The sequence below is a fragment of the Cenococcum geophilum genome (assembly GCF_001692895.1).
Source record: "Cenococcum geophilum 1.58 unplaced genomic scaffold K441scaffold_53, whole genome shotgun sequence".
NCBI classification, from domain to species: domain Eukaryota; kingdom Fungi; phylum Ascomycota; class Dothideomycetes; order Gloniales; family Gloniaceae; genus Cenococcum; species Cenococcum geophilum.
In genome coordinates, this window is record NW_027137611.1 from 80,295 (window position 1) to 96,027 (window position 15,733).

The window sequence follows — 15,733 nt, forward strand, 5'->3', positions numbered from 1 at the left end:
CCAAATTNNNATATCTTAAAAACTACTAACCTATATACTATGCAACTTTAATAGAAGCTGCAGAGTGTATATAAAAGTCTAAATCTAAATTATTAGAATTTATTATTAAGTGGTTGTTGAGATATTATATTGTGATTTTTATGATTTTTGGTGGGGAAATGGATCTGCCGGCTCGGTAGTTCTGCCGGCTTGGTGGAATACGTTATAAGAGGAGTTTTTAAATTTAAGAAGTATAACCTTACTAAGTTTAATAAAGTTTGCATTATTAAGTTAAGAATAGTTAACGAGATTAAAGGCAAAGCTACTAACGCCCTATTTAAGAAATTGAGGCTTATTATCTAAGGTTATAATAATAATAGTAAGGAGGTAATTCTTATATAATCTCTTATAATTTAATAAGCTAGTTAGCGAGTTATTATTGCGTTAGCTTCTTCCTTAATAAAGAATAAAATAGCGGTTTATTTATAAAATATTACCTAGGCTTATACCTAATTAGAGACGCACCTTTAGCGCTTAATATTAGTATACCTTCTAGAGTAAATTTGCTACTAATATCCTAAAGATACGATTATAGTTATACTTAAGCCATTATATAGAATTGCAGAGGTAGGAACTTATTAGTGGGCTACCTATAGTAAGCACTATAAAGAGAAACTTTTAATAACTACTTTTATATGTAATCTATACTTCCTTATTAAAATAATAGAAACCCTATTTAGAATTATCGGTATATAAACTAATAATATAATTATCTTAGGAGATAACTAATTTTTAGCTTTTAAAGAAAATAAGCTAATAAAGGCAAATCTTATAAGAAAACCAAAGGAAAAGCTTAATTTAATAATACTATTACTTTTTAATAAATGCATCCTCTCCTTAAATAAGGATTCTATTACTTTATACTAGAAGGGTTAAGGTAAGAAGATTAACGTTATTAATATTAATTCTTTAAAGTAAAAATATATATAGTAACGCGCTTATAGGGCTTATGTTGCTTCTATTTATTAACTTAAAGCTTTATTTAATCTCTTTATTACCGCCTAATACTAGAAACTAACTAAGGATAACGTTTTTGCCCTAAATAAACGTCTTTCCTAGTAAATAAACCATCTTAATTAGGGACTACTCTATATACCTATTAATCTTCCTATAACTAAGCTCTTTATATTTATTAATAAACCATTTATAAATAATAAAGATTTTAACTCCTAGTTAGGATATAAGATTGTTATCGCAAATAAATCTACTAGAGAGAATAACTTTATAATCTACGGTAATCTTATTTATTAGAGCTTAACTAAGAGTAAGNATATTACTTAAAGCGTTTTAGCGTTAGAGATATATAGAATAGTTAGCGGAGTTAATATAGCAATTATAATTAGAACTACTCTAAAAAAAATTATAGATTAACTTAAACTTCCTATTATCCCTATAATCGTATATACTAACTTATACTCCCTCTATAAGTATTTAGTTAAGCTTAATACTATAGGGGGGGGGCGCCTTATAATTAATATTATAGCACTTTAGCAATCCGATAAACGGCGAGAACTCTTTAAGATTTAATAAATTAATGGCTAAGATAACCTAGTAGATATAATAATAAAGGCAAACCTAAATAAGGCTCTAGAAACATTTATTAATATAAACACTCTATATATATAAGTTAAAGGTTAGGTTAAAAGGGAGTAGGAGTATAATAATCTATAAACCCTGATTCTAACCAGCTAATTAGTATTTTCTATCCCCAAGATAGAAAATTACTATTAGCTCGCTTATAACTAGCGCCTTGGCGGCCTAATAGGACATCTACTAACGACTTTTAAGTAAGAAAGCACTACGTGCTAAAAGGCAAATTCTAGAACAGCGAGACTTATATTATAATAGCAATAGTAAGTAAGGAGGATTTATATTTATTACGCTAGTTAAGCAGTATTTGTATATAAATAGCAGCTATAAAAAAAGAGTTGCTAGTGTTGGGAATAAGGCAAGCGGTTGTTATGTATTACCGCGGCACTAGCGTAGCGAAGAGTCTTAAGCTTTTCGTCCTTCATTCTAAGAAAAATATATTAACCAATATCACTATAACCTACTCGAGTAGTTATTATTGGTAAGTTACCCTATGTGACCAATAATAGACCTTATATTAGCAGTAATACGACTACTAAAAAAAGAGATATATAAGTTAGTTAAAATAGTATAGAAGGCGCTAAAACTAATTAAGCTATAAAATAAGAGATAGCTAAGTTATATAGTTAGTTATATTATAGGTTTAAAATATAGAAATATAGAAATATAAAAACGCGATATACTAACGTACTTAGTATATTTCTTAGGCGCAGTATTATATATTTAGAGGACTATAGTCCCTACCTAGATAGTTCTCTTCTTTATAGTAAATCTTAAAATATAATTAGAGTTAATCTATTAGGTAATCTACTCTACTAATTATATTTATATTATTAACTATTCTATACCTATATACCTAGCCCTTTAGTAAGTCTACTGTGGTATTTCCTATAAGGCTTTATTATATAAGAACTACTTTATTTATATTAACGATATTATGGCGATATACTATAGAGAGAACGTACTAAAGCTTTAACCCTTTAAAGAAGAGCTAATAAGTGTGACGGAGTAAGTATAAGCAACGATAATATATAGCAAAGTAGATATTATTAAGCTATGTATATAAACTGTATAATAAGATTAAGACGTTACGTAAGGAAAAAAGGTAGGAAAATGGGAAGAAAGGGTATATATTATAGACTTAGTTGCTTAGTTAATATATATACGGAGTAGAATAGGATTTAGGTAATAGTCTTAATAGAACTTAGTAGGATTTAGTAGAACTTAGTGGAACTTAGTAGAACTTAGTAGAACTTAGTGGAACTTAGTAGAACTTAGTAGAACTTAGTAAAATATAGTAGAATGTAGTAGGTTGCTATTAGATTGCCAAAGATTACTATTAAATTACCATCTTATAGTTAGTCTTTAGTTACTAAGTTAGTAAAAAATAGGTAAATGTAAATAAGGTGTTACGGGGGTATCCCATAACAGCACCCCCCCTTTAAACTTAAGCTTCTGCGATATGGGGTTATAGTAGTTCTAGGTAAAGTTTATAAAAGTCTTCTATAGCTTATATAAGTCCTATAAAGTTAATAGGTTCCTATAAAGGCTTAGTAAAGCCTCTACATTTTATAAGATATATATATTAGCGTTTCTGTTTATTATACTTAATATTATTAATTCTTTAATAAAGTACTTATTCTTACTATCCACTTTAACTAGTAGGGGAGGGTCTTATATCTATCTAGGTAGGGCGTTTAATACGGGAGTAGTTAGGTAAAGGACTAACGTATAGAATATGGGGTGGATTTTAACCGTATTAGGGAGCTTTAGTTAGTAGGCATAGAAGGAAATAACCTTCTTAACCTTATAAGGGCCAGTGCTCTTCTAATTAAGCTTCTTAGTAGATTATTTTATATTTAGATTTCTTATATATAGCTAAATAAAGTTACTAATTTAGTAGGCTGGTGCTAGGGTTTATTTCTTATTTGCTACAGCTTTATAAATAGATTAAGCCTATATTATTTCGTTAGTAAGGAACTATTATAGTTCCTCTATCTTCTTTATAAATTTATTTACTTTTATAACTTATAAGACGTGATAAGTAGGGCGAGGAATATTACTAAAGGGTTTAAAACCCATTTATAGATACTAGCCGTAGTTAGCCAGAAATAAGGAGACCTTTATAGTTTCTAAGATGAAATTATTTATTATAAACTTAGTAAATATAAGCCAGTTAATCTAGTTATTTTATAAATATAACGTGTATATCTGAATATACTATTCTATTATAGCATTTACACGTTCTATTTAGCCTTCTGTTTTTAGGTAGTATATTATAAATAATAGTGCTTTAATGCGGAGTTAAATAGTTAGTTTTTTTTAGAATATAAAAATAAACTAGCTGCCTTTATTAGAGATAATCGTTTTAGGGAGTCTGTGGAGTTTCTATATATAATCTAGAAACAGTTAGGCGACGGTAAGTATTAACATATTAGGGTAGGCAATTAAGTGTTTTATTTTAAACAGTCAGTCTATAACTACTATAATATTTATACAGCCTTTACTTATAGGGAGATTAATAACAAAGTTAATTAAGATATTTTTCTATCTTCGGTCTAGAACAGGCAGTGGCTTTAAAAGGCCGTTATACGTCTTATGCGAAGCTTTAGCTCGTTAGTAGATATAGTAGCTAGAGATATACCTTTATATTATATTATATATATTTAGCTAGTAGTACTCCCATTAGAGTAGCTCTAGAGTTTTTCCTCAGCTTAGGTAGCCGGCTACTAGTAGGTTATATACGTGTTTAAGGAGCTTAAGCTTAAGCTTATTATAATTAGGGATAACTAGATAGTTCTAGTAATATAAGCAGTTTCTATAAGTTTATATTTACTTAAAAAGATCTTCTTAAAGTGTCTAACGCTATTATAGATTAGCTTAAGCGTCTCTTAGATAAACTTATTATTTAGGTATTTATTAATTATAATATATTTAATTAATTAATTGGTTACTTTAAAGATATATACTATAAGGTCTTTAGTAGGAGGGTTAAATAGTTTAGAACAAAGTAGGGTTTAGTTTTAGTAAAAGCGCGCTTTTTCTAGTACTAGCACGTCTTGTGAACGTTAGGTTAGAGTATTAGGCTTTTAACCTTAAACGCCTAGGCGGTATATAATTAAGAATTAGAAATAGAATAGATATTCTAACTAGCGGGCCTAGCAATAGCTTAGCTATTTTATAGTTATAAAGTACTACAGATTCTTATAGTCGCTAAGGGCCTTAATTAGAAATCTGGCGTCTTCTAGTTTAGGTTACCATTATTTAAAATATTTAATAATAGTTAGTAACCCCTTATTATAGATCTTATAGTTATATTTAGCTAGGCTTAGTTATTTTAAGTAGTATACTATAGGGTATAATACTCTATCTTTATTATATTAAGATAGAATGCCTCTAATAACATAATTAGATAAGTCAGCTTCTATAACACTTATATATTTTAAGTTAAAGTGTTAAAATATAGGTGTAGTAGTAAATATAACCTTTAAATAAGCAAAGGCCTTCTTATATTCTTTATTAAAGATAAAAGCTTTATCCTTTTAGGTTAAAGTAATAAGGGGTAAAACTAGGGCGGAGAAGTTATTAATAAACCATTAGTAGAAATTAGTAAATCCTATAAAGGCTCTTACATTCTTAACGTTCTTAGGTTCTTACTAATTTATAATTACTTTAACTTTCTTTAGGTCTATTTATATGCTATTTATAGAAATAAGAAGCCTAAGGTATAGGACTTCTATTTTATAGAATTTATATTTATCTATATTTAATTATAGACTAGCTCCTTATAGGGCTTATAGAATAAAATTAACGTATTTCTAATATTCGGTTAGGTTATTACTGTATATTAGGATGTCGTTAATATAAGCAGTATAGAAGATGTCTAGGTAGGGATATAGAATGTTATTTATATAATATTAAAACGAGCTTAAAGTATTTATAAGGCCGAATAGCATTACTAAGTGTTTAAATAATCTATACTAAGTACGAAATATAGTACGTTATTTATCTTCTTTTGCTATATAGAAGCGGTTAAATATAGAGATAATATTAAGCTTTGTATAGTAGCGAGCCTTACTTAGTTAGTTTAGTGTTTTCTATATTAATGGGATCGGATATTAGTTCTTAATAGTAATGGCGTTAAAAGCTTAGTAGTCTATATAAAAGCGCAGACCGCTACTAGGTTTCTTAATAAAGATTACTAGTAAAACTATAGGCGACGAGCTTGCTCTAATAAATCCTTTACTTAGGTTCTTATCTAGATACTTCTATAATACTTAGAGTTTATTTTAGAATATCTTATATAAGGGTCTAAATCTAGGCTACTTCCCTTCTTTAAGTACAATCTTATAATTATATAGTCGGTATTCCGGTAGCTTAGTAGCTTCCTTTTATAAAAATGCCTTTAAGTAGTTATAGTACTTTACTAGTACCTTTATAGCGGGGTTAGTATACTTCTTTAGTACTAAGGCCTTCTTAATATTAGCTATAGTAATAGCAAAGATTATATATTTAGGGTTTTTAGCAAGTTATGCTAATAGAGTAGCTCTAATTATATGGATATTTAGGGCGCTAAGCTTACTTAGATCGTCTATAGTTTTTTATTTAGGTTTAGGTTTAGTATTAGGTACGGAGTTAGTATTAAATTTAGATTTAGGTTCTTTAAGTATTCTTTTTATTATAGGGTATTAGTTCTTCTAGTAGTTTTATATATTAAGCTTAAGCTTCTACTTAGTTTAGGGCGATATAGTACTTAGTAATAACTTACAGAATTTAGTAGAATTTTTGGATCTTTAATGGATATTGGTAGAATTCTTTTATTAGTGAAATTCGGTAGAATTTCTGTGCTAGTAAAATCTGGTAGATTCCTTAGGCGTAAAGTGGACATTAGTAGAAATCTTAGGCTAGTAGATCTTAATGGATTTCTTAGATTTTAGTTTAGGGTTAGAGCGGTATATTATAGAGTATTCTTACTTATAACGTGGGGTAGTAAATAGAAGCTTAACGTTATCCTAATTAATAGTTACTTTATATAGCTTTATCTAGGGTTATCTAAGAATTACTAGGTAACCTAGGGTGGTAATAAAAAGCTTAATTAGTTCTTTGTAGTTTAGGTATTAAAGTTTTAAATATACTATATAAGTAATTTAGCCTAAGACTATGCGTTTACTATTAAATCTAAATATATTAATATGCTAGTTAAGGGGGGTTAGTGTAAAACCATTATCTTATACAAAGGTCTTATTAATAAATCCTATACTATTAGCTTCTAATATTAATTAGGACTTAAGTATTAGCCTATTAATTATTCTGCTAAAGATAATAGTTAATAGTTATGCTATAATTCTAAAAGTTAGAGTTTGTGATATCTAAAGCATTTAATGAGATCCTAAGGTAGAACCGTCCTAGAGAGCGACTTAATTCTAAAATATACCTTTTAGTGATAAGCGGGAAGGGATTTCTATAGAATATTGGTTATAGCTTTACCCTTATAAGTAGTGCTTACTAAATACGGGGCTAGAACTAGGTAAAAATTAGGGATAGTAACTAGAAGATTAATATAGTAAACGGTTACTAGTATTAGCCGTTTATAAATTATATTTAGGTATAGGGACAGAGTAGTAGTTAGAGAGGTAGGAGCTACTTCTATATTTAAAGCAAAGGCCTAGCTTAATGCGTTGTTCTTATTTAAAGGACCCTAGTAGGGCGTACCCTAAGGTCCTAGTGTTAATATTTATAGCGTTAGGGTGCTTAAGCTAAGATAACTTAATAGACGTTTATAGGGCTGTCATATTATATTAAGGAGCGTGTTTTGGTATTAGGTATAGAATATTATTATACTATTTATTAATAACGTTTATATAGGCATTAAGGGCTCCTAGTAGGTCTACGCCTATTAGGGAGGTTTTTAGTTTAGGGCTTAAAGATTTAATAAGGCTATTAACTAGTGCAGAGTTGTTCTAGCCAGTTTCCTTTATATAATGATTAAATTTAGAGAAGTATACGAGGAAACTCTTCGTTCCTTAAGCTATATAGTTTATCTTTCTCTAAGTAGTGGCTTAGCGGTTTAGATCCCTATATATAGCTTTAAGAAGTATAACTAGGCTTTATACTAAGTTTAGTTAAAGGGGTTTAATAAAGTTAGCTACCTCTCTTTCTAGTTAACTTAGGGCGTAGTAGAGTTAGTTAGCTTTAATTAGGTAACAGTTAGCGTTACTAGTTAGCTTATTTTTAAGCTAACTTAGAAATAATTAGAGCTTTTACTATTTACTAGTAAATACTAGGGGGTTAGGTAATTATTCGGATTATTATAGTGTAATAGCCGGTTTAGGGTAAATAGCTATTATAGGTTTGGGGCTTATATTCCGTATATTTATTTCTAGGGATAGTATTTAGTCTTAAGGCCCTAATATAGGTATCTTAAGCGTGTGAATTTCTTCTTAGAGGTCCTTAATTAGTTACCAGTATTATGCTTTTTATTCGGCTTATTATTAATTTAATGTGGCTTAGTTTTATATAAGGGCGTTTAAAAAAGACTTCTGTATCTTTACTAGTTATTTTTAAAGTACGGATATAATACCGGCGGCCGTTACGGGGGTTTTAGGGTTGTTTTGTATTTTAGAGGTAGTATATAAAGTTAACGTAATATAGTGTTACGGAGTAAGTATAAGCAACAATAATATATAGTAAAGTAGATATTATTAAGCTATATATATAAACTATGTAATAAGATTAAGACGTTATATAAGGAAAGAAGGTAGGAAAATGGGAAGAAATGGTATATATTATGGACTTAGTTGCTTAGTTAATATGTATATAAAGTAGAATAGGATTTAAGTGGTCGTCTTAATAGAACTTGGCAGGATTTAGTGGAACTTAATAAAACTTAGTAGAACTTAGTAGAATATAGCAGAATATGGTAGGTTGCCGTTAGATTACTATAGATTGCTATTAGATTGCCGTCTTATAGTTAGTCTCTAGTTGCTAAGTTGGTGGAAGTAGGTGGATGTGTATAAGGTGTTATAGGGGTATCCCGTGACAATAAGGAAGTATAAAACTACTAAACCTAATACTATAAGAGCTTTTAGCAAGCTTTTAAAATCCCTCTATAATTTATTATCCTTATATAAAGACCGCAGTTAATTAAGTAATTATCTACCTATATTAAATAGGAACCCTAGTAATTAAATACTTCTATAGAAATATTAGGAGTTAAATTATTATAAGTAATACCGCGTTTAGCGACGATCTTATTGTTTATCACCATGGATATTTCCTATTTAGGTATATTTAGCTAATTACTAACCAGTCAATCAGCTAGGTGGGTGTGTCAACCTAAATTAGGTTATCTTGTCACCGACTCAGCTACCTCCCATTAACTTAGTCATTGACTCGGTCATTGACTCGGTCACCTACCCCGTCTTAACTTGGTCATCTACTCCTTGTTTCCATTGCCACCCCTCCCCCCTTCTCGTCCTCATTTCCTATACTTTTCTTACGTATATATAGAGGCTCTTAGAGCCACATTCAATAGACAGAGTCCTCATTCTTTTCTTACAATCGGTGCACGGACTACCGATCGACAGGTCGACACAAAGCTTTCGCATTGACAAGAAGTCAAGCAGGCGACTCCTTAGTAGTAAAGGTAGAGTCCTCAGTTAGGAAGACGTTGATCGATTGAAATCTGAAGATCTACAGAAGCAGGAGGCCTCCGCACGAAAGTTGGCTTAAAGGGAGTATAAGGAAGGAACGACTCTACCAGAGCTTGACGTCGCTATATCAAGTAAAGCCGTTCTAAACCCCGGTGAGTGTAATTAGGATTAGGCTCACCTTTCTTACGTATTCGGGTGCAATCCGCAGCCTGCAAATAAGTGGATTAACGGGTCGTTGATCTGGAAATGGACGTCGCAGGAATGTGGTAGTCGCCCGTGCAATTGGTCGGCGCGTGGGCCTATATCACCACCAAAACGTAGATAAATTATTTTAAGCAATATTACGATCGAAATGGTAGTATATAAGCTTCAGTTTGACCTATTTAGAATATATTTAAACTCGTTGTTGATTTTTATTATAAATTGATCATATATCACCTGTATGTGGCTCGTTTCCCGGTCAGCTACGTTTGTCATATCAAGTTGATTGAGTTGATTTTGGTGGGGTCTTGGCGCTCAAAACCACGCTTTTCCCAGATAGGAAGGAGAAATCTCTTTTTGCTCCGTCCTCCGTAAAGAATATTGGGTGACCGCACTTAACGCGCGAATGAGAGCCCAAAGTGGCCGCACCAAAGACACGCGGTCGCAGCCACACGCCGGATTCTCGAACCTCTTCTACTACAAACCAAATATCTCTATCACGCAGTAGAGCTTGAGCCATGGCTCCCCATGTGTGCATTATCGGGGCTGGCGTCTCTGGTCTACGTTGCGCGACGGTTTTGCTTGAGCACTCGTTCCATGTGACGATCATTGAAGCCCGCAGCCGGATCGGCGGCAGGGTTCGTGATGAATGATGTATGATGTGCATCTCATTCCGCGTGCGCTGACATTTTTACAGATTGCCCAAAGCGATCAGATGGGGCCATTAGAGGTCGATATGTAAGTCTCACGAGCAGCAGCGTTCTTTCTGAGCTGAACTAGACGCCGACAGTGGAGCAAATTGGGTACACAGGTAGGCGAAAGAATCTCGACGACATGGTCTCGTAAGCTGAGTTGACTATGACTAGCACGGGCTACAACCCCATCGTCGAATTGGCCAAAGAAACTGAAACACCCCTCCATCGGTGGAAAGAGAGCACTCTTCTTGTCGACAGTGATGGCAATCTGCTATCTCCAGCTGAGGCGAACAAGGCGCTAAAGCAAGTATGGGAGATCTTGGAGAATGCTATTGAGCACAGCACGAATCGTAGTGAAGAGATCCCATCCTCTGAAAGCCTATACAGCTTCTTCGAAGGCTGGTGTGACCAGGCTTTGCAATGCGGCGACATGACTGAACGTGAGGTAAAACTTGTCTTGGGCTTGTCGCAGATGTGGGGAGCCTACGTGGGCGATCGGGTCGAGCGTCAGTCGCTCAAGTTCTTTTATCTCGAAGACTGTATTAATGGAGGCAAGTACGAGTACTAAGCTGCGTCTATGTAAGATTGACCTTGATAGACGACTGCTTCATACCGACGAACTACAAGAAGATCATGGCCAGAGTCTCCGCAGCTCCCCTTGCACAAGCTCACATCCAACTCGACACTGTGATGACTTCTGTGGAAGCGAGGACAAATGGAGCTCTTCCAGTGTGTGTCACGACGTCAGATGGTAATGAGCAGTACTTTGACGATGTTGTAGTCACGACGCCTCTCGGTTGGTTGAAGCAGCATAGAGAGAGCATTCCTCAGCTACATCCTCGCATTGAGTCTGCTATAGACTCAATATCATTTGGAAGACTAGAGAAGGTATTTGGGTCGGGTCTACCGATCCTACACGATGTCCTAATGTCATTTCCTAGGTACTGATCGAGTTCCCGATCGCCTACTGGGAGTCCGTCACCGCAGACGCGGAGACTGGCTCCGACGGCGCGGTGAGCTTCGTGCATTGGCTATCGCCTACCTACGCGACGCAGACCAATCCTCAAAACTGGCGCCTGGAATGCGTGAGCTTCCATGCCTTCGAAGAGTCCTACCGACGCAACATCCTGCTCTTCTACACCTTTGGCGACTGCTCAACTCACATCACGACCTCCATCCGCGGACTACAAGGCGAAGCTCGCGATCGGTGGCTTCGGAAGTTCTTTGAGCCGTACTACTCCCGGCTGCCGAACTATGATGCGAAGACGTGCGCACCGCTTCGCTTCCTTGCGACCGAGTGGTGCAATGACCAGTTTTCCGGCAATGGGGCGTACAGCAACTTTCAAGTTGGGATGGCTGACGCCGCACACGATGTCAAAGCGATCAGACAGGGTATGCCGGAGCAGCACATTTACTTCGCTGGAGAGCACACCGCGCCGTTTGATGGTCTGGGCACGGTCGCTGGTGCCTTCACGTCGGGGGAGATGGTGGCGAGGCGGATTGTCGAGAACAGGCAACCGGCCGAAGCGGCTAGAGAGAACTCTGCAATCGCGGACTAAAGTAGCTCCCAGACCGCTTTGTCGCTGGGACAAGGCGTGATCTGGCGGGAGGTCGGAAACGCTCAACCCACCTCCAGCCTTCAGCTCCAGGCTGGCATGTGAAGCCGGTTTCGGCACGGCGCGCCGTTTAGTTAGACATCAGCGCATACCTGGTCGCCAATAATAGACGGGTTTTTCTGACTAAATAAGGTTCCGCAAAACACCTACCGCGTAGAGTTAGTAATAAATTATTATAGACGCCGTCAATTAAAGTTCCACTAGGGTCCCTTTTAAGGCTAGTAAGGAGGTACTAGTTACTAAAAAAATTCTATAAGCTATAGTTAAACCTTAATACTTAAAACGAGCTATATACGCCTTCTACTATTATTTTTAGCTAGTTATAACCTTTTTTACTTATTAAGAACTAGTAATATATAATTTTAATAGTTATTAAACTTCTTACTATCTTTATAGCGGCTTTTTAATTTCTTTAAAAACTACTTAACTATTAGGTAAAACCTAAGTAGATATTTATATAGCTATAAAGTATAAGCAACCTAAGGATAACTTAAAGGTAACTTATTTATAAGGTAAATACGCTATATATTACAGCGCTAGTAGAAACTAGTAGATTATAACTAATAGATACTAGTAGATTATAGCAGACAGTATTACGGCGCTAGTAAAAACTAGTAGATTATAGCGGATAGTTACGGACAGTTTTATATAGTTTTAGATAATTGCCGTTATATAACTAGAGGATTATATATAACGTTAAGCAGCGCTACCCCCCGTCTCCTTTTCTTTCTTTAGCTTTAGATCCTTGTTTATAGATAATCCAATTATATAGGCTTGCGCGACCCTTTTGCCATACTCGTGCGTTAATTAACTAAGTCGCTAATATTATTTAAAGCTTATCTACTCTTCTTTCTAAAAAGGAATTTAAATATATTTATAGGACTATAAATAAGAATGGAATATAGAAGTAGACTTAAAAACTATTACTAGAACTTAAAGAATAGAAAAGAATAATAAGACCTATAGAATAAGCATAGACTAAAATCTCTATAGAATCCTACTAAAAGTTACCCTAATAACTATGCTAAGAACTATAGCAGCTGGTAAAGCAGCTATAGGACCCTTAAATACCTCTAATAGTAAAATAGTAACTAACTTAAACTTTTAGGAGGAGCTTATAGCAGCTAATACTAAAATTAAACAACTTTAAGAGCTATTTAAAGCTAAAGAACCCCTTATACCTAGTAAAGAGTTATTAGACACCTAGAGACTTACTATAGTTTTTAAAACCCTTGCCTAATGTATAGCATTAGTGTTGTTATAGTCCGCGAAGGTTGCGGACCCCCTATTACTTATAGACGGAACCGACCCTATATTTAATAATTAGAAGCTTTAATTATAGGATAAGTTTAAAGTTAATACGGACTACTTCCCTACTACTTAGGCTAAAATGGCCTATATTTTTAGCCGTACTAGTAGGGATATATTAACGCGCCTACGTCCGCAATATATATAGGACTTAATAGATCCCTTTCTCTTTAGAAAAGAAATAATTATTTGCCTATCTTCTATTTATAAGGGCCCCTTTAAAGTATAAAACGCCTAACTTAATTATAAAAGCCTAAATATAAAAACGATAGAGACCTTCTTAGCTTTTTAAATCCGCTTTCTATACCTAGCTAGCTGGGCTTAAATTCCCTAAAAAGATTTAATGCTAGACCTATTTAATAAGCTTACTCTAAACCTGCAGTAAGCTGTACTATTAGGTTTTACTACTATATAGACGCTAAAGGAACTTATGGACTAGTGCTTAGTATAAGGTATATTGCTAGGGTGTATAGTAGGGAGTAGGTAAGCCGAGTATAAGTTATAAGAAGAGTTAATAGAAGAAGACAATATGGTAATAAGGGTAGGTAATAGCCTAGGTATAAAGAGAGATAAACTAATAGGGGAGGAAGGAGGCTATAAGCCCGAGGAGCTTATAAGGAGTAGCCAAGGCCTAGCTAATGGCTAGCCTTAGCAGCCCCTAAGAGCTTTTAGGATGTAGCCAAGTAAGGGACTAAAAGCACCCTTACGCTTGGCTGTTAACTAAGGCCTTTACTAAATTAAGGTATGCGCTAAATGGTATAAGGCCAGAAACCCTTTAAATTAGACTATAAGTAATATAAGAACGGCCCGTAATATCCTAGTATAATTAGTAACCCTTATAGCACTACCTATATAGCCTACTACTAATTTAGTAGCTAGCTGTATGGCCAGTCCTACTATAGGTTTAGTAAATGCTTAGCCTATATATAGCAACCCTTATATATAGGCCCTTAGTAATTAAGGAGCTTGCTTCTCTTATAGTTAAAAAAGCTATTATATAAAGAATTACCTAATAAATATAAAAGTAGATAAGGTCCTATTAATCTAGGAGGATAGCATAAAGTTAGAAAAAGAGAAACCCTAGAGGAAGACTCCTCTTTAGGGTTAAAAGGGATTAATATATTATATATTAATCTAGGTCGGCTAATTAGTAGAAGAAGCTATATTATCCCTTATACTTTATTCCGTAATAAATATTAAGTTTTAACCTCTACTTTAGCTAACTCTAGAGTAAATGCCTTTACCTTAATAACACCTAATATACTATAAAGCTAGCTAACCTTTTAAATATACCTATTAAAGAACTGCCTAAACTAATTTCCATTTATGGGTATAACGGGCGGATAGGGCTACCTATTATAACTATCTTGCGGATTTACCTCTATGTTAATAGATAAAGGTAATATAACGTTCCCTTTCTTATTATAGACCTAGGAAGCTATAATATAATCTTAAAAAGAAAATGGCTAGCCTATTTAGGCTTATAGCTTAATATATAGAGTAAGCGGCTTATCTAGCCTAAAATCCTTCCCCTAACCCCTTCTTTTATAAAAGAAATTAGCATTATAATGGAAAACCTTATACGGCCCTAGATTAATACTATTTACTAAGCAGATGCTATATATAGGGATTAGGCCTTTAAGAAAGATATATAGCTTAACTTATAATAGATTTATATACTACACTGCCCCTAGACTAGCTATACTACGCTACCTATACTAGAGACCTAGAAAGCTAGTAGTAACTTATCTAAGTTAACTATAGAGGACTTAGGCCCTATGTAGCTATAAAGGAAAGCTAGAAATATTAGACGCTATACTAAACTAATAGATAGGAAAGATAACTTATAGAAAATGGAATATAAGCTAAGGAAGACTATAAACCCTATACTGCAAAATATAACCTAATAGATATCTATAAAGAAATTAGTAGACCTTCTACTAGTTAATATCTACTATATTAGTGCCGTAGGATTTTACCGGAACTTAGTTTAGCCTAATACTATCGCCTTTATAACTAGCTTATATAAAATTAATTAAATAATTAAGGAAAAGAAAGGTAAGCTTAGTAGATAAAAAAGTAAGCTTATAGATAAGGAACTAGTAGAACAAAAGCTGCCCTATTAACACCAGAAATTTAAAGATATATTCTTTAAAGCAGCGTCTAATATACTTTTATCTTACCAACCCTATAACTATAAGATTAAGATTAAGCAGGGCAAGGAAAACACTTTTAGCTTTAGCCCCCTCTATAAGCAGTTTATTACCAAATTATAGGCTATAAAATAGTATCTTATTAATAACCTAAATAAGGGCTTTATTAAGCCAAGCTAAGCCTCTTTTACCTTACCTATTCTCTTTATTAAAAAGCTAAATAGAGGACTCCGCTTCTATATTAACCACTATAAGCTAAATAATATAACCTATAAGGACCGCTATCTACTACCCCTACTTAATAAGACTTTAGCCTAAATAAATAGTATTACAGACCTTATATTGGCAGTAGTAGCACTACTAAGGAGAGATATAAATGGACTAGTGGTAAAAGTATGGGAGGTGCTAGAACTAGTTAAACTATAGGACAAAGGGTAGCTAAATTATATAATAAGGTTATAGGAGAAGATCTATTAATC

General features: G+C 33.7%; 1 protein-coding gene across 1 annotated transcript; it reads left to right on the forward strand.

The window, feature by feature from the left end:
• Window positions 1–10,000: 10,000 nt before the first annotated feature.
• Window positions 10,001–12,042, forward strand: K441DRAFT_618875 (FAD/NAD(P)-binding domain-containing protein; the record flags this gene model as incomplete). Its single annotated transcript, XM_067645848.1, has 6 exons — window positions 10,001–10,120; window positions 10,180–10,220; window positions 10,273–10,293; window positions 10,349–10,728; window positions 10,776–11,065; window positions 11,119–12,042. The coding sequence occupies 6 exons, from the start codon at window positions 10,001–10,003 to the stop codon at window positions 11,734–11,736; spliced, it is 1,470 nt and encodes a 489-aa protein (XP_067499253.1). The 3' UTR covers window positions 11,737–12,042.
• Window positions 12,043–15,733: the final 3,691 nt, after the last annotated feature.